Genomic DNA, 19,605 nt, shown 5'->3' on the forward strand with positions numbered 1-19,605 from the left:
ACTTGCATCGCCCAGACCAAGCAGGCCGGACGAGCGGCGGGCAGCGATACCCATGGCAAAAGACGGTCGCAGGGGCTTGGCGCGCTGATGGACAAGGTTTCGTCCATCACCATAATTGACCGGGACGAGGTCGAGGCGGACGCGCCGCTGGCCAACTACAGCTTAGACTCGCTTGTGTCTGTTAAGCTACACAACTAGATACGCAGGGAGACAGGGGTTAATCTTCCGCTTGTTAAGCTTCAATGTTATAAAGTCCGCAAAACTAAGGGCCGTAGCTGTATATATTATTACCGTTGCCAAGACGGGGGCGTGATGCATGACACAAATAATTCATATCTCCCTAGCTCATATATAAGGGGGGGAGCTAAAGGAAGAAGGACAGAATTATAAGGGGAAATGGATTAAGCTTTCTGCTTGCTAGCAGAGTAGGCGGGTACTTGCTTTTTTCACGGGTGATCGGCTTATAGGAGTCATTTTATTATTATTATTTTACTGGACGCCTATGTGTGTATGAATTTATTTAATTTATTTATTTGTCTAATCCGCCCAATAACCTAAGACAAGAGGGCAAATCTACGTAATTACATAACCTTTGTTAAGCATTAATTATGTTAATGCTAGTCAACTAACTTTTTACATTGCTTTTATTCCTGAGCGGCGAGACCAAGGTTGACTATATTGGGTCCTATATCAACTGAAGTCTATGTAAGAGGCTATTTATATTAAACTCCTGACTTTGCGCGGTGATTTGTTGTTGAGCCGATTTCAGCTTCGGGAGAACACAGAGTTACATGATCTGGCTACAAAAACAGCGCAAGGGATCTTCAATGTTTGTTAGGCTGATAGCTCGATAGAGCCAAATTACTTCTGAACGGTCTGGTTCGGTTGGTCAAGGCGAAATATAACGCATCGTTCACCTTGCTAGAATTCCTGGTATATACACCACTTCAAGCCACATTTCTGCGCCACTCGAAGCCACAAAAGTCACGTTTTCTACGTAATTATTACGCGTGTCGGAATTGATGTTTATCCGGCGCTCCCCCCGTTCTACTCCGTACTCTTCAGTCACCATTTCGCAAAACCATCGCAGTTATTTGAGAATGATGCAATTTATTCCATTCCCCTTCCTAAAGAGGCTATGGAAATTACTGTCAGCCCTTGTGACGTGGATATCATATGGGATGTCACCCCCGAATCGAACCCACAACCAAGCGTTACCAGAAGCAGAGCAGACGAGATCAAAAACTGTACCCCTACGAGTCCATCCGATAATAATACCTCACCAACCTTCCCACTTACAGAAGAGCAAATAAAGAGTTCCATTCAGAAGTTTATTGATAGCGTAGATAAGACTGCTGTTTGTGAGTTGGTGTCGAGGCATAATAGCGGAAAGCGTTGCCAAGTTATCAATCAGCAAAACGGTAGCTTCAATCTGTGCTTTTTCGTTCAGTTTCATAGTGATACATCTGATAATACAACATGGGTCTTGAGGATACCAATCAGTCCAGCTGTTTGCAATGCCTGGGATAAGCTTGTAAGTGAGGTAACAACAATGCGGTAAGCTTTCAAATGTTTCGTTTTCCATTGCTAGCTAAATGAAAAGCAGCTAAAAATGTGTCTAGGTATATTAAACAACATACCTCAATTCCGATGCCCACTGTCTATGCATACGGGAGAGACAGCGCATTAATACAGGGCAATTCAATTCCTTTCATCCTTATGGAATTTATACAAGGGCAACAACTTGATATACGGACAGTTTTGCACGCTACACCACATCAACGAAGAAATTTGTATGTTGATATAATCAACACCCTAGCTCAATTACGCCAGCTTGAGTTCCCGTCCGCAGGCTCATTACTACCGAACCCAAACAAGACGTTTGACCCTACGGCTGGTCCCACTCTTGATTCTACAGTCGATGCTACCCTTGGCTCATTCCTTTCTATGACGGCCAACGAGTTTATACGAAACGGTGGAAAGCCAATAGAAGCCGAAGTATTTACATCCTCAAGACGCTTTATCGAATATCATGGTCATATCCTATCACAAAGGTATAAATTACCGGTTGAATGCCTTAGCCACAGACAAGCCAAAATGGAGTTATTTGCCCTTGACAGTCTATTCAAAGATATTCCCAAGCGCATAAACTTTCAGAACCTTAACGAAAAATATGTGCTGGCCCACCCAGATCTAAGATGTGGTAATATTATCGTTACTAGCGACCTGCATATTCTTGGTATTATTGATTGGGAGTTTACTAGCGCGATTCCTCTGCAATTATTCACACCACCGTCATGGATTATGGGTCATGATCCTAGTACCTTGCGCATTATCACAGGTATTCACCGTGGCAATATTTTCCCAGAATTCTGTGGTGTTCTCAAGGACATGTGTCACACCTCTATTGCCTGCACGCAGCTATGGCACGACTGGGGCCTTGAAGATGAACGACCCCAGCAAGACTACACGTACGATATTAAGCAAGTTTCTCCACTGATGCAAATACTTCGCCAGCCGGGCAGTCTCATAGAGGTATACTACTCCTCTATCTTTCCAAAGCTATTTGGACCGGAGGCGTGCAAAGACACAGTGAGGAGTGAATTCTTTGCCGACGATAAGAATCGGGAGCTTTTGGAGCAGGTAGAGGTTCAAATGAAGAATTCTGAACGATATACTGATCATCTCAGGAAACATAATCTGCTTGTTGAGGATGAACGGATTCAACTGATACAAGAATTCCTTGAAAAGACAAAGTTCCTAGTTAAAGGCGACTAGACATGATATTGATAGTCCTTAAGCAGCCACTCAATAAGTTTTTTTCGTCAACTCTCGTTCCTTTTCCTGTAACTCTGCCAACTTGTACCACAGCCTCCCAATTACTTCGCCTTTGTCAGCAATTTCCTTGTGCAGAGCAGTGACCCTTGCATCTATGCTAGTTCGTCAACAGGAGTTCGTCTATTGGGAGCTGTCATGTTCTTATCCAATACAGAGATGTACGGAGTAGTGTGGCGCCCAACGTCTGTGTCAGCCCGTGAGTCGTGACCTCCCCAGAATCCAGATGGTCGAAGTAGGAATATCTCTATTGCCACGCAGAGCCTCGTTGACGGACTTTGACTCTTTGTACTGTTGGCGATCGTACGGGCAGAGTCGAATACTGACACAACAGTAAAGAGAACGTGCGCTATTGCTAAGCAAAATTGCTACAGCTCCCTGCGATATTTCTGAGAAACGGCCGGGAAACAGGGACACGAGATGCGCCGACTATACCTTCAAGGCTCGAGGTTCGGCCACTGCATGTCTTTTATCATCCCCTATGCTGCCTATGCTGCATATCGCAACGCTGCTTCAACTTCACAACTCTCTGCCGCACGCCCAGCCCTTTGGGACAATCACAATCACTGTTGACAGAGACGGCCACAGCTATCAAGCTTCCCTTGAATTGGAAACCACCATTACTGATAAAACCATGTCCTCACAGTCGTTCTGCAATATCTGTGCTGGGCTAGACTTCTCTCGCCTCCTCTCAGAACAGGTCGAAGGCCCAGTTGCCGTAAAAGCCCTTGAGCGAACTGGCATTGGGCGGCGCTCCGGGATCCAGAACAGAGTAGATCAAGGATACCCACTTTGTAAGCTCTTCTCTGATGCCCCTAGAACTGCCTGGGATGTGTACCCCTGGGAAATGCCGGGATGGGACGAGGCGTACATGAAGCAAGCTGAGGCGACGATTATCCTGGGGCATAACAGTTTTGAAGTGCATTTCGAGGAGCCAGCTGGCGAAAAACACGTCGTCGGACGCACCAAACTTGACATCCACCGGCTGGACTCGGAGGACTCCTGCTTCCGAATACTACGTCCAATGGCGGATCTGCGAACGGTCAATTCATGGCTGAAAACCTGCCTAGAAAGTCATCAACTATGCTGCAAGGAAAGATAGCTTGACAGGTTCATGCTGGGAATAGTTTCCCGAGCGAGAGCTTGGCTCCGTGACGTGGTTGGCTGGGCGAAGCCGCCTCCATTCAATCCGTGCTTTCGTCTCATCAACACCAAGGCCCGCAAAATAGAGGACATGGAACCATCTGTTGCCGTGGGCTACGCGGCCTTGGGCTACACCTGGGGCAAGGTAATTCCGGAAAGACCCAAGTTTCAAAAGCAAAGGGCGGCGAACAACGGCAACACGGGCATTCCACTCCCCAAAAAGCTACCAGGAACCATTGCAGCTGCTATTAAGCTGGCGTCTGACATTGGCATTGAGTATTTGTGGGTCGATTCTATTTGCATTGATCAGGAAGATGGTTTTGAGAAGCAGGTACAGCTAGCGAACATGGCTGAGATATACGGCCGAGCCACGGTTTGCTTGGTTGTGGTAGCTGGAGATAATATGGACTTTGGTCTTCCAGGATTCAGCAATAGCCGGACTCGAGACGCCCAATCGCCTCTATATCTACGGGGCTACACTCTAGGACGGGGACTAGAACACCCTTCCAACAGTATTGAGAAGACGTATTGGAGCACGAGAGGCTGGACTTTTCAATAGGCTTTGCTATCAAAGCGGAATATCGTCATCACCTAGTCCGAAGTGTTCTACCAGTGCATTGAGTGCTCTCATCGAGAGGCGAATTTCAATCGGCCATGACTCCCCAATGTGCTCTCGTTCCCCGACGAGGTGGCAAGGACGCTCCCGCACATGCTACCAGATTTCCATGACGATTCTGTCTCGCTCTTTCACTTGTACCTCCAGTGTGTGGCAAAGTACACGTCCGGTAGTCTTGGTAGGGCAAGTGATGGGTTGAATCCTTCCAGGGCGTCCTTGGCCATCTGGAGCGCCACTCTGGAAGCAGGATGCTAATGGGGCTTCCAAAGATGCTACTGGCGTCGGCTTTGGTCTGCGATGTCAGGGACGATGGAACGTTGAGGCGCCGATATCGAACCCAAGAGCTGACGGAACTGAAATATCCCCGTCTCCTGTCCTGGACTTGGGCTGCTTGGGAAGGATGTATTGGCTGGGGCAGGCATACCGACTACAGCTGCATGCAGTGCCTGGAGAAGGAACAGCCGCTTAGCAATGTTTTGACTCTCCTGATGACTCAAGATGTCTTCAACATGGTGGAGTATCCGAGAATAGATGACCTGGTTCCGGGTCGCCCAGGGAAGGCGAACACGTGAAATTTCTTTATAGGCTTCCATGATTCTAGTCAGTGAACGAGACCTCTCATCCCGGCGATCTGATGTTGGATTGGGAATGTAGGTAAAAATCGGTGTTGTTAATATGAAGCGTTTGGCCTAGCATGCCCAAGATCTCGAATGAAACTAAGATAAAACACGTCAGGGCTGGCGCCACTTCCTGTCAAACTGAATTGGAGGGTGCTTACCTGGGACGAGGTGGGTAGTTTTGCTGTTTTCATCCATGATGCATTGGACAGTATTATTGTTACACCCGATGGTAGCGAGGGTGTCTGCTATCTCGCGCCTGCTAGCCAATTGTAGGGTACCAAGGCTTTCAAGGACGTTGCTATCCAGCCTTAACCGTCGCCGATCGAGTGTCTCGCGATAGATGGTCGGAGCGAAGCCGAAGCAGAATATTACCAGAAGAGCAGCAAGTGTGAATGTTACCTAAGCATAAAGATTGGCTTTGACATCAACGAGCCTCATCAGCGATGCCTCTGAAGCATCGCCGATGGACCAGAAGAATTGTTGGTACCGCTGCTATTTTAAACTCTGCCTAGAATAATACCACGCTACATTATTGTCCAGAGACACTGTTGCCAAACTTGGCTCTGAAAATGTGGCGAGTATCGCCCGAAAGCCTAAGCAGAAGGTTCAAATCTCCTTGGACCGCCACGACCGGCCACTAGGCGTGATGAATTTTAGTGTCTGGTTGTTTCAAATGTTTGTCGAGCTGCCGTTGAGCTCATAAACTAGCCACCAACAGCCCGCCCAGTTTTGATGTCAACACTTTGTTGCACTTTACTCCGAACAACATTCCACCCAAAGTCCAGTTCATGAATGAGAGCCCATGGCCCGGGCCCGCCGCCGGGCCATCGGGCATGCAATAGACACGGCGGGGTGCTGGAACCCATGATAGGTAGGTATCCCGAGATAGGGAGACGCCAGGTTTGTATTTGCTCCTCGTCACAACTCTTGAACTTGACCTGTCACTGGGTGTATCTAGGCGCACAAGCCATTGTTGCGGCTGAAGAACCATGTGGCAGCAAGTTGATGTGGCGTTCTGTCAGAAATGCATGTCCGCATCTCCCCCGCAGCATGATGCGGATTCAGCTACGTATTGGGATCCTCAGTCCGGACGAAACCAGGCAGCTCCGAGTTTGCGCCTGATAATCTGCCTCACGGCTTCATCGCCTCTCGATAATAAGCGACCAAGGCTAAGTGGGAATACAGTTCGGTTCAGTCCCGCCTTGGTAAACGTCGGCCGCGAGAGCATCTTACCCTCCAGGCCAGGGGCATACATTGGCCCCGACTCGCAAGTTAGTAGCTGTGGTCAAGTACATCAAGTTTGAATCCAGTGCCATGTATCAAAACGTCGTCATATACTACAATGATTCCGTTGACTCGGATAACCTGGCTGCTGCAATGGCGCTGATGCGGGCGATGGAGACGAGACCAAATACCCGTCTTCTCTGGATCGTGGAGCCTCGCCAGGTGTCCTTTGGCCTGAGTCCGACAAAGGAGCAACAAGACAAGTGCGAAGAAGTTGTAAAAAAACACTTTCCTACGCGCGGGAATCCTTGGAAAATTCTTTTTGGTGGTCTTCTGAGCGAGAGCGACCTCAACGGCATTGAGGAGCTTAGTACGCACGACCGAGAGTTGGCAAGTTTCCCACGGAACTCACAAATCACTTCCTGTACTAACACATCCAATCTTTAGCTCCAATTGGCGGTGAAGCCAAGCTACGGCCCGAAACAAGACGCCATACTACATAGGCGTCTCACGGCTTGGGATCAAGTGACCTGCATGGCAGGTTGGTCCAAAGCTTCGGTTGAGATATTAATGGACCTCGAGAGCCTCGACGAGATTGAGAATCCGGTCAATCTGAACTTTCACTACAAGGAAGAACTTGCAGCTCGCAGCGTAGACGAGCTCATGTCATACCAGGATATCATGAATGAGCCTTTTGCACAACGAGTCGAGAGCCTCAGAGGGTGGTACAGGAGATGCATAGAGCGGGCAGAGACGAGGCCAGAGAATCATGGGAGCTCGGTTCGCCCTCTCGACTTCAACTCGCTCCGCGATGCCATCCAGACGGCGGGCAGCGTCCGCTTTTTTGGAGGCGCATCGCTTACAATCCTCCAGCGATTCATTCAAAGAGGTGTTGCCAGTCATGTGCGGTGCCATCTTCAAGTGGTACGCAATCATAAACAGGACCTGATGCATGCATGACTAAAATTTCCCTAGGGGTCCTACGATCCATCTGCCAACCTGTTCCCAAACCAGTTTAACATTTCTCTTAACCCAAAAGCCGCCAGGTTTGTTTTTAATCATTTTGCAGAATTTTCAGAATTTGCCGTCGTGCCGAGCCACGCAGCACAGAGTACTAAATACTCATTGGCGGGCTTAAAGCACGAGGGCGGGCGTTGCTTGGAGAGGAGAGTCCTAGGTTTCAACTGCCGTGAAGACCCCCTGAAGATTGCCGAGAAGCAAGTCACCATAGAGAAGGATTATCCAAACCAAGCATGCCCCATGCCTGATCTTACTGCATTCCTGTGTGCACTTATCCCCAAATTCAATGGCGCAACCTTGGGTTATGCACAGGTCGACGATGATAACGGCGCGCTTATATTCAGAAGGGAAGGCTCAGGTATTCCAATGTACGATATAATGGATAACAGAACCTTGAAGGAAACCGAGGTTGTTGCTACATTGTCGTCGTTGGCAGCCGGAAAGGACATGCCAGAGCTTGTGCTTTAAGGTCGGACACTATACCTGAACCTAGGCAGGCACTGTCGTTTCTTTGTTTAGTCTTGTCGACTGTGATGGGGGCTGAGTCACTGTTTGTTCAACATATGGGTGCCGTACAATTATTATCTATCTAAAGCCAAGGAGGAAAGAAGGAGAGCTACCAATGTGCCTTCACAGCCACTTTGCACAATGGCATCAACGAGGATGAGGCCAGCGACCGTATACTGGTACAAGGAATAAAGGATACTGAAATCTGGTGGGGAGGGCTCCTCGAGTGGTCGACAGAGCAGAAAGACAGTACGCACCGCAACGGATTCAAAAAGTCACGTATGGAGGCAACCAAGGTATGCGGAGACTGAGACATTAAGGGCGTTTACGGGCCACAGCAGAGGTGCGATATTCTGTTCATCAGCCCAAAGTGAAATCCAAATGAAAATGGGGCCGGCACGAGTAAACAGTGTTTGTGTATCTCTAGGACTCTCTACACTAAGGGTGTGAGGTGTGGGCTAATTCGGCACAAAGGTTTAAAACTACCAGACGGCTTGGGGAATTTTTCTAGAGTAGGAGAAACGCTCGTACAGAGAAATCTTGTCCTGGCAGTTGTCTTCGCATATTTTGATGAATGCCGTCCAATACCAGCCATACTTTCAATACGATACTTTGCAAACGACGCCAAGTTCAATGCGACTTTGCAGACTCAAGAGTGGCGCGAAAGATGGGGCTATTTACTGCGAGCTTTTTAAACTATTATCGAAGATGCTGCCAATCAGTACAGTGCCCTGTCCTATTGTTGGATGACCAACAACGCTCAGATATGGATTTGGCTAAATGGTATAGCTTTCAGGATCCAGGAAAGTCTAATGGGAGCCCTTCGAGCTCTGAGGCATGAAGATGCGATATAATCATGTGGATTGATGCGCTGCGTATCAATCAAGGAGACCAAATTGAAAAGGAATACCAAGTGTCTCTGATGGAGAGCATTTATATTCACACCATTGCGGTCGATATATGGCTAGGTGCACTCGAAAATGCAAGAGTGGCTTCCCATTTTTTCGACTATACATTAACAGAGGGAAGCGAGCATCATGGTATAGGTACTGTCTCCAAGGACGTTTCCCTCTCATGCGAAATCGTATGCGAGCGACCATATTGGAGTCGTGCTTGGATCATTCAGGAAGTACTCCTCGCCAAGTCCCTGACTATTCACTGCGGGATGCAACACATATCATGGTCAACATTCTCCCGGGTCTTGGAACAACTCATCCATAGGCAAGCGTACTGCCATTTGAAGACGCTTGAATTTTCTTATCAGCCGTGCGTATTGCGCTCCAGGTATGCAAATCGCAGTGGATGTCGAGAGATGGTTCCTACATTGCCACTAGACTATCTTCTCGATACATTTCGTGGAGTGAGGTGCTATTTTACTCAAGACAGAATCTTCTCTATCCTTGGAATTTCTCAAGACCTGATAATTTGCAAAAGATTTCTGGTGAGCTACTCTATAGATCTGGGAACGCTCTTCCTGGCAATAATCCGACTTTGCGAACCGCCGTCGCCCACTCAACTTGCGCATCTGCTCCAAGAGGCCTTGCGTGTCACAGCAACCGACGTGAATATGTGCGAGTTGAGACTATTTTCATGTCCCCGTCAGGATTACCGAACTTTCGTGCTTTCTAGATTAGCTCGAAACGTGATCCGAGGATATCGACGGCGGCTTGGGGCTGCCAATACGCCGTCACAATCGGCCCTTAAAAAAGCTAGTAAACATGGAGCAATTGTTAAACCCTCCGAGTCTAACTGGACGTCATTCAGGCAATTTTTCGAAACATATTCCGTTCTGTCCTCAACTATATACACTAAATTCGACGTAATGTATTACGTTGAGGAAGCACGGCTAGGCCTCAAATTTCGACCAACAATGCTTGGCCTAATTTTAACAGGCAGTGGTGGGCCACTACGAGAGCTTGGTACCGTGTTCAAAATCTAGTATAGTGCCAGCACCGCAAAAAGCTATAGCAAGATGCCATAATTTTACACGGTGGAGGCATAGTGCCGGCTGGGTGCAGGTAAGGTGCCATCACGGTGCTACGGAGGTGCAAAAAGGTCAATATTTGTAACGTTGACAGCTAAGAGGGGCTCATAGTATGAGTTCGGCCAACACGATGGCCTCTGAGTGTTTGCAGTAGAGTAACCCTTTCGCTAAGCAATATATGGAGAGCTCATGTTATATATAGATATACTCCCACAACAAAGCTTGGTTTATTGAACGAGGATATCAAGCATTGTATGAGTTTGCCCTGCAAGTGGCCGGTGCGTCAACACCTGATAACAGGACAACACCCTCGGGATTTATTGTAAGACAGTATGTGCGTCCTTCAATCCGTAATCTGTCAGCCGAGTTAAGACGATGCTCTTGGGAATATTTGCGACCCTTCTTCCCTAAGGATTGGGAATCTGACTTTCTGATGCGACGCGTTCGCAGTCATTTGAAGAGACCGGCGGACATTGAAACGTGCCGCGAACTGATAACGGGTGCATTTGGACTATCGCTTGAAGGTCCCTTGGGAGCTTGTGTCGTCGCGGAAAATGAGAAAGTAAGGGTACAAGTACGGCCGGCTTGGTATGGAGTACATGCATGAAATTGGATGTCAGGGGGAGATTGGGCGTTGCTGGTGCCACGTAACCCAGACAGGCCAGCATGACTAGCGGGAACTGGACATGGGATTATAGGCAGAACAACCTTGATAAACTGAAGAAGATGCTATTGCCACTGAGCAGTATGTAGGCAAATACCAAGGTGTAGCCGCAGGCTATGAACCTGTCATTTGATGAACTAGTCATCTATCTAGATTATCTGTAAAAAAGGGCCTCGTTTACCTAGATAGATCGTCTGAATCGAGGATTAATTCCGCGCTCAATCGCATCTAGCTGCTGAATAGTGATAACTATTTATAGCAATAGGGCTATATTATCTAGTTTAGTGAACATCGTACTATTATGAAATTATTGAAATGAACTTTACCTTGAGTCTTCTACATAACCCCCCGAAGAAATGCGGTCTGTAGGCAAGTCGTAGTAACCTATATTCGTGTTCTTATACGGAGTACCGTTATTATTTCGCTATAGCGCACGTGAATAATATCCCCTATTACTATGCTACTCTAGTAGCAGACATTTCAGATATTCGAAGTCTGTCTGTCAACAAGACCGTGCTCTGCGGAGACCAATAGGCCGGATCAGTTATCAACGTATCAATGACGAGGGCTGGGCCGATGCTCCGCTTGGCTTGGTGTTCGAGGTGGCCTGTTGGTAATGCAAGGAAATCCAAGCATTATCCGAGCAACAACAGTACGAAGCGATAAATGAGGTTCAGGGCCAATCGCCGCAGGATCTTCCGGTGGGATTCGCAGGGTGTAGATTCGGGTCTAAAGTAGGGTCAGACAGTCAAGCCCAACTCCCTGCATCACACCCCGGCTTGTTCTTGACGCGCGGCTTAACAGGGAAGCTATAGGGAGAGACATGGAACATGACTGGCGCAAAATGCTGTGAAGGGTCACATCCGTTTAGCCGCAGAGAAGGGGCTGGAGAAGAGCCTGATCCGCCTTAAGGGCCCACTACATGATGTCATTGATGTCAAGTGTTGATATGACCTGTAGTGCATCGCATTATGTACTTACGTTTCAGGGTCTAATTGCATAATATAAATCTTGACAGGTAGATGACTCGTATTTATATTGGAACTTTTTTTGCCACGTATTATCTATATTGAATAAGCCACGTAACTCAAGTAGCTGTTTTTGTACGTTGCCCAGCCATATATGTACGTGACTTTAATTTTAATAATATTGAAGGAGTTGAGATTGAGGTGGAATTGATGAACAGCCTGCTTACACGCCTCTAGCTTATCGGCGCCACCGATATCTTTACAAATGTCCGCTACAAAGGTCTCGGGGGAAGGCTGTAGTTTCTGATAACGCTAATGCCAGCCAACATGCATACACGTAGCCTCGTTTTGCCCCAGCGTAAATTTTTTCGCGCACGCCCTATTACCTAGTATTAGCTATTATATAAATGTCGGCAGCATAATAGAGACATAGCGTACTCGTAATTGTGCGTCATATTATGACTCGTAGCGGTGTATACCTTATGACTCGTAGTAGTATATTATGACTCGTAGCAGTATATTATGACTCGTAGCAGTATATTATGACTCGTAGCAGTATATTATGACTCGTAGCAGTATATTATGACTCGCAGTAGTGTATAATATCTAAATTCTACTATTTTACTCTTGGCCGATAATACAAATATATAGTGTTTGTGGATTATTTTATGGAGACTAATATTTATTATACAATTTATTGGCCTGTCTTACTAGATTTTACTGTACTTACACCTAATATAAAGTGGGGTATCGCATAATTTACCTACCTAGAAATAAAAGTAGCATTACAAAATAAAGTAGTATAAATATTGGGCCGATAAAGGTAGAGTAATATACATGACTCGAGCTTAGTCAAGAGCTTAGTAGTATTTCCATATCCAGCTTAGTATTCCGAAATAATACATTTACTAATTTAAAGCAGTTGGCAAATTAATACGTAGTAAGAAATTTACCTGCCTACTATATATAGTTAGACCAGGAATCCACTACTATCTGTATAATACTTAGGCTATAAAAATCAAGAACTATTTAAGTAAGTCAAGAGCTCTTCCAAAATTATTTGTTCTTGTATTATTATACCAGACTTTACTTCTGGCTTTTAAACAACTAAACAAATTTATTCAAGGTCTTTCCCAATCTTATTATTCACCATGCAGCACGCTATAATTATATGGCTAGCTGCCTTTACGAGCGCTACCGTGTTGGCAGTCCCACTAGATACTGTCCAAGAGATTCAGAATGAATGCTGCGCAGGATTTTCTTTGGGAGAGGCCCCTGTGTGCCCTGAAGATGAAGACTTCCCGGAGGATGGGATTTGTTGGGGTAATCAACCTAAACGCATTCCACGACCTCCCGGCCGTGACCCCGCCGTCTTGGGCCAAAAATGGCTGCAAATGGTGAATGCCTTTGCTGATAAGCGAGAAATTACACCCGAAGCAAAGCAAGGACTTTTAGATATTATTCCCAGCTGCGAATTGAACGCCGGTGCCCACCCGGGTGGTGCTAATGCCGGAGTGCGATGTACGGTTGATTCAGAAGAGCAGAGGCCAACACCTAGCTGCGACGACCATCGATCTGACACCACCGTCTTGGGCCGAAATTGGCTGCAACTATTTCACAAGGTCAAAGGTGGATGGAAGCAGAAATGGGTGGATTCAATTTCCAGGTGTCAAATAAAAGTCCCTACAATACTCCCGAATACGGTTCTGAGGCTTGAAGATATTAAGGAGGTATGGTGTCCGCTTAATCCGACATCGATGGAATAGCTACCTAGGACTTGCTGTCGGACAAGGCTTTCTATGTTGGTTGGACGGGGCAGGCTTAACGTGGTTGCTGTATCTCATGTAATCACTTATAGTAGATGGGTTAAGAGGCTAGCCAGCTACCTTGGTAGAATTAGAATTGTTGAGTTACTCGAATAGTCGATTTAATACAAGTCAACTATTACAGCCAGGTATTTCTATATTTTAGGTTAGACTAGTTTACTATAAAAATATATTATAAAATCTATCGCGGAATTACTTGCGTCCGGCTTTGTCCGCGCGGACATTTCCAATCCCGAAAAGGATCCCGAGTTGCATAGCCTTGTCATGAGATATCAAATTCACAAGTGCAAAGACCACATTTGTGGCGTGTGTATTGATCAATCTGGAAAATTGTAATTTTTGATAATCACTAAAAACGCATACAAAACGACCGCAGAGCAGTGTGCGGCTGTGACAGGATCCTCAGGCTATTTACTCGAGTCGTAAAAGTAACTTGACTTCCAAAAAAGGTTGGACTCCTCATGAAAATAGCCCGAGCCCTGCTGAGGTAAAAGCATCAACGTTGGTTTCGTGGCAGACTGCGGTCTGGCAGACCACCCTCGGACGGTCTGTCTGCTAGCCACACTGTCTCGGAGAGCACTCTGATCTGGGTAGGCTTATTCATCCCCATGCGTTGGGTCACGGCCGACAACGCACGAGATAACTTAAGACGCCCCAGTTGTGGGTGCGGGAGGGAACACGGCGGCGAACAGCTCGTCATCCGTCTCGTCAAGATATTTAGTAATAAAAGGGATATAGCTGCCAACTCTGGTATAGATTGAGGGAGCTTTGTTGCAGAAATAGCCGTCTGGTTCGTCCATGTCTCTTAAGGGCCTTGCCGCGATACCGATTAACTTTCCTTCCTGGACAAGAGGGCCGCCGCTGTCTCCAGAACATACATTGTGGCCGTCTCCACCAGCACATATCAGAGTTTCGTATTTATCTTTAAGACTTGGGTTCAAAGGTTTCTCCTCAAGCTCTTTGCAGCGCTCGCGTGAATAAACGGTAATAACAGCCTTGCGAAGTTTATCAGCGCCAAGAGAACGCACGGGAGCGCCGAAATCGTGGGGGGTTTGTACTCCCCTTGCCAGTTAGTTAGTGTCTTTCCAACTATATCCAAGTTAAATAGCACTTACCAGCCTGCGATAGTTGCATTAGAATTGGCTAGTGGGTCCGAGCCGTTTGCTGGTAGCGGTATATATTTAATCGTGTTGCTCTCCTTAATTCAAGTTGACAATTTCAAGATAGCAATATCATGAATAGCGGCGTTTTTAACACGTTGCAAGCCAGGAACTATTTTAAAAGATGAAATATTTGCTTCTACTCCGTTTGTATTTTTATTCTATAAAATTATTAGTTTTATAATAACTACTTATAATTATTTTATAATTTGTACCGAGGTACTAGCTTTTCTAGGAGTAAAAATAACTTAATAAATAAAAAACTTACTAGCGTTCCTGCCTTAATAAACTTGGTTTTTAAAACGCAATGGGCAGCCGTAAGAACAGTAGTAGCATCTAATAAATTACCTCCACAAAAAAAGACGCCATTCGTATCGTGAAGACTAACAATAAATGGAAATTCATTGTTCTTGGCTTCTTCTCCGCCAACAATCCTCTTATTGATAGTGGCCGCGAATACTAAAGTAGCAGAAAATACGGCTAGTGCAATAGTAATCTTGCGTACCATTGTGACGATCAGAGGTGGTTTGACAGATTGGTAATAAACAGGTTATAAAGGAGAATTGTGTAAAATACTATAGAAAGGTATTTATCGTTAATAGATGATAAGGTACGAATTTGGATGGGCGGCTTATTGTATTTATCCTCGCAGCTGTATAAATATAAAGATATTAAATACTAAAAGAAGCTCAAAAGGCCTGCAAACGTAACCGAGCTCTGGCGACTTATAAGCATAATATATAATTCCTAAAGAGAAAATATTAATATACTTTGTAAAGGCATAAATACCATGACTAAAATCACAGGGATTGGATTATTATACTTGCTTTAAATACTAAAAGAAGCTTAAAAGACCCGCAAACGTGATCAAGCTCTGGTAACTTATAAGCATAATATATAATCCGTAAAAAGAAAGTATTAATATACTTTATAAAGGCATAAATACCATAGCTAAAATCACAGGGGTTGGATTACTACACCCACTTTAAATCCCACCTGTCCGTAATCTGCCTTGACTCGTATCTAGATATATTCTATAGTAAGCCTCAAGAAGTTATCTGCCGATATTTCGCCAATATAAGAAGCTGCATAACAAAACGAGTCATGAATAATGCAAACGCAAATCTTGTTGAAAACCCCCGCCGAGTCGCGTTTTAAGTTCTCAATTTTAATATATTTAATTATGGCTTCTTTTTGTAAACTATTATAACTTTCACAAATAGTATTTAAGTTAGGTACTTTTAATGCTATTATAGGCGAAATTATTAACTAAATTATAGAATTAGTTCCTAAACCTCGCGCAGTAATTTTTAGAGCTATAATTATGGGCTAAGAAAGACTACACATAATAGCAGAATAGTGCCATACTTATCTTCACAGTCTGCACTGGCCCGGTGGGATAGTAATATCAAGCATCATGCATTATGGCCAGCCATAATGGAGCCCTCCCGTTAATATGCTGACATATGTAGGCTTTGGCCTGACAGACCTCTTTGCTGTATCCCTTGTTTGCCGCGTCAACGGGGACTCGGCAAATTGAGTTGGCGACGGAGTTCGGCTTTGAGGGATCTCACGCTTACGTGGCAGTCCTATTTACCTTTGCTTGACGGAGACGCAAGACTTTTTCCATCGGACCAGCATCCACATGTAGGTGGTTGTGCGTTTTGGAGCCAGGCCGTCTTAAACGTCAACTACAAAATACGTGTACGTTTAGCACCCTCAAAGTACGTACGTATATACCATGCTATAGTACGGAAAGTACAACATCACTACTGCCAAGGCAGCAGTATTACGACTACGTGCCCTTTGAGGGACTCGGAATCAATCTCGGAATCAGAAGCCAAGAGCCAGAAGCAATGGATTGTAGTAAAACTGTCATGCAGCAGAACAAGACAAGAATGAATTGAATTGCCTGGACACAGTGAAATTTGGTCATGTATAGACCAGCTACGTGGCGACGACTCGACGACACGGTGACGGGAATGTAGTGAAGAGGGCTGCATGTGGGGTCAAGTTATGCATGTGGGCTAACGCCTCAAGTGCTCAAGTGCCTGGCTAGTTTATGCACTCAAGTCTGGTGCTGTTAGACTGCAATGTTATGTAGCGCTTGAAGTGGCTTCGTCGCCTTGTGTGTGGGGTCTGGTCTGGTCTGGTGGACCACAATGCGGCTGGGCCCAATATTGCCAACATTGAATGAGCATTGGGGTCTGGTTCAAAAATGGGTACGGCGGTCTGTTCACCCTTGAGTCTGGTTTGAGAGCGTCTGGTGGTGGCAGCCTGACGCTCTGCAACGCGTTGAACGTCTGGTCAATGCATAAGGGTCAACCATGGCTGGGAGCGTCAGTGACTCTTGCGCAGCCGTATGCATGAGAAGGAATGGGCGGCATCAATCGTGCAGACTAGTAGTAACAAAAAAAGTACATATGACAAGCCAGTTTAGCATGTTGAGGTAGGTGTGGCATGAACCACGCCAAGAGTCAGGTCCTAGTATAAACAAGTCATGAGAATTAGATGGCTCAAGATTCATGTTGAATCTCTCTTTTACATGCTACATTTCCCCTTTTCTTCGATGCTCTCCTGCCGCGCAATTGTAACCCGAGCGAGACCGTAACAGCAATTCCAACTATCCCATGCAATGCCCGTCTGGTTTGTCACAGCATTTACCACCATTTTTGAGAGGCGTCGCGAGCCACGTTGGAGCCGCAATGAGTCTCGCCGTGTAGAATATGGTGGTCAAACCAATCATCCATAAAGGTAACGTTAAAGCCGACCTGGGCATAGGCTTTAGTGACAGCCTCGGCTAAAATATCCTTGCCGCCAATAATAGGCCCCCATGGGTTGGGCGCCATATACTGGCCTTGAGGATATACGACGCCGTTAATGGTCTCGGGGTATAATGCAACCATTCGCTTCTTGGGCTCGTCGGAACCGTTTAGCTCATCGCTCCCTCCAGCCGCTTCTATAATATTCATTGCCTGGCCTTTGGCGCGCCGGGTGCTGGTTGCGTTGCAAGCGAGGCCTTTGTCTGGGTAGTAAAAGAGACTAGGGATTCGAAAAATTTCGCCTTCAGTAATGCCAGTTTCTTGCTTGATGATGTCGACATTGTACTTGATTCGGTCCGCGCAGTGCTTGTTGATTTCTTCAAATTCGGGAAGTTCAAGTACCCCGTTGATAGTAATGGAAGGAAGACAAGGGCTTTCGGGGTCATATGACTCGGGCTTGCGAGACATGGCCTTTTCCGTTCCATGTCCATTTGCCTGGGCATCTTTGAGCAATTTCATCCCATACTCAGTGTCAGCCATAGTTACAACCCAGCCCCGTGAGTTATTAGCCGGGAGAAATTGCACGTATTCATCCGTGTGGCCAACAAGAAGCCAATCATGATCAAGGGTATCAATAGGGTATTGCGCCTCCTGAGCCTTAAGAAGAGCCATTACAGTTGGGCTGATATTGTCATGCCTTCCCATGATTGCCCTTCCAGCAAGGTAATCTTTCCCATTGTACGAATAAGGTGGTATCGTCTCCAGGTTTCCCGTGGAGTCGATGGTTGAACGTGGAAGGGTATCATTGGTAAAGTATTGAACGGCTCCTGTAGTGTTGGACCTGAATTCTGAGAAGATCATCCGGCCGGCGTGGCGCCCCGGTTGGCTACTTCGAATATTAACTCGTAGGTATATCGGACCATCGGGACCAGGAATGCTGGCGTAGCCAGGTTCAAAGTAATCTTGAACCCAGATATCCCAGTGCTCGACCATGTGAACGGGCTTTTTAATTCCAGCCTTGGCGGTATAATTCACAATAAAGCTCGCAAATTGCGCCTGTGCTTCCTTCCAGTCCTCCATCTCGTCAATGCCCGCAACTGTGAAGACTTGATCCGGATCTTGCAGGTGATGGTGTGTCAGAATCGGTGCCACACGAAGGGCAACTGCATCAGAAGATATATTCTTCCCATTCTCAAACAACTCAAAAGTAACCGTAACTCTGCCATCCCACTCATCAGGTCGACGGACATCTCTGCCATCGACTCCTAGCTCTAGACCAGGTTCTAATGCAGACGCATTAAACACGTGGTCTTTACCCAGATATATCCATTCGTCATGATCTTTGTAGAAGATTCGAGCTTTATCACGGGCATCTTGGAGAGTAATTCTACCCATGATAGAGTTGCTCAAGTTATGGATTGGGAGGGTGCTAAGCGGAGCGAGGTACTGGGATTGGCGAAGGATATTATCAGATGCATCGTTGCACATTGCAAGCTCGCTTTCAGTGGTATTTTCTGTAATTTGAGACGAGCATCGGCGGTCAGTATCGACAATATTTGGCAGAAACAATGCTCCTTGTTTCTCGGTCCAGTAGGCTTTCCCCTCATGGTCCGTAACATCCACATGTCCGTCGCGATTTGTGTCTGCTAGAATAGTAGCTTTAAAACCATAGCCAGTGGTTGCAACGGCGAGTGCCAGAACGGCCGCCTTGCTGAGGGAATACATGATGGTAATAGTGACAACTTTTACCAATGAGAAACTTGATTCACGGAATAATGTATAAGAAGTTTTGTAGTGCTGGTAGTGAAGTTGTGGATAAAAGACTTCATGATGAACGGGATTCCGAGTTTCTTTATAGTTTATTAATTCTTCTAGTTGGATTGTCATTTGACCCTTCAACACCTCAAAAGCAAGAGCCCTTCCGGTTCTCCTCATTGTGAAATCTCACCTCCGCTGGCTTGACGCAAGCCATGCTTCACCGAGAGTATACCTTGTACGGAGTATCTGACACTTGAATGTGAAAGTGGCGTGCGCAGGTTGTACCAAAGAGAGAAGGCTCGAACCATTTCGGTCACCCCGTGGACATCTGTGTATGCAACTTTCAGCAAATCGTCAGTATCTGCAGCCAATTGACACCCGCTGCAACCCAAGCCGTTCATTTTGTGTAACGTGCCACCACGAGGGTGAAATCCGAGAGTGGTCTGGATTACTGGCCCAAAGCGCCGAGTCAATTGCCTGGGGTGGTCTATCTTTGATTCGGTTCAAGCATATTAACC

The 19,605-nt window shown here is 46.2% G+C and overlaps 5 protein-coding genes across 5 annotated transcripts; 4 read left to right on the forward strand and 1 right to left on the reverse strand.

Moving 5' to 3' along the window:
* Nucleotides 1–2,097: 2,097 nt before the first annotated feature.
* Nucleotides 2,098–2,778, forward strand: G6M90_00g112100 (uncharacterized protein; the record flags this gene model as incomplete). The annotated part of the gene is made up of 1 exon (XM_014684796.1): nucleotides 2,098–2,778. One exon carries the CDS (start codon nucleotides 2,098–2,100, stop codon nucleotides 2,776–2,778), a length of 681 nt encoding a protein of 226 aa, XP_014540282.1.
* A 283-nt stretch (nucleotides 2,779–3,061) lies between these two features.
* On the forward strand, nucleotides 3,062–4,537 carry G6M90_00g112110 (uncharacterized protein; the record flags this gene model as incomplete). The annotated part of the gene is made up of 3 exons (XM_014684797.2): nucleotides 3,062–3,123; nucleotides 3,175–3,877; nucleotides 3,938–4,537. 3 exons carry the CDS (start codon nucleotides 3,062–3,064, stop codon nucleotides 4,535–4,537), a joined length of 1,365 nt encoding a protein of 454 aa, XP_014540283.2.
* A 1,991-nt stretch (nucleotides 4,538–6,528) lies between these two features.
* Nucleotides 6,529–7,926, forward strand: G6M90_00g112120 (uncharacterized protein; the record flags this gene model as incomplete). The annotated part of the gene is made up of 3 exons (XM_066131848.1): nucleotides 6,529–6,828; nucleotides 6,886–7,362; nucleotides 7,414–7,926. 3 exons carry the CDS (start codon nucleotides 6,529–6,531, stop codon nucleotides 7,924–7,926), a joined length of 1,290 nt encoding a protein of 429 aa, XP_065987965.1.
* Nucleotides 7,927–12,732: 4,806 nt separating this feature from the next.
* G6M90_00g112130 (uncharacterized protein) lies at nucleotides 12,733–13,347 on the forward strand (the record flags this gene model as incomplete). Its single annotated transcript, XM_066131849.1, has 1 exon — nucleotides 12,733–13,347. The coding sequence occupies one exon, from the start codon at nucleotides 12,733–12,735 to the stop codon at nucleotides 13,345–13,347; it is 615 nt and encodes a 204-aa protein (XP_065987935.1).
* A 3,880-nt stretch (nucleotides 13,348–17,227) lies between these two features.
* Nucleotides 17,228–19,054, reverse strand: Padi3_3 (Protein-arginine deiminase type-3; the record flags this gene model as incomplete). The annotated part of the gene is made up of 1 exon (XM_014684799.1): nucleotides 17,228–19,054. The coding sequence occupies one exon, from the start codon at nucleotides 19,052–19,054 to the stop codon at nucleotides 17,228–17,230; it is 1,827 nt and encodes a 608-aa protein (XP_014540285.1).
* Between the last annotated feature and the right edge of the window lie 551 nt (nucleotides 19,055–19,605).

The sequence above is a fragment of the Metarhizium brunneum genome, chromosome 7 (genome assembly GCF_013426205.1).
Source record: "Metarhizium brunneum chromosome 7, complete sequence".
Lineage (NCBI taxonomy): Eukaryota > Fungi > Ascomycota > Sordariomycetes > Hypocreales > Clavicipitaceae > Metarhizium > Metarhizium brunneum.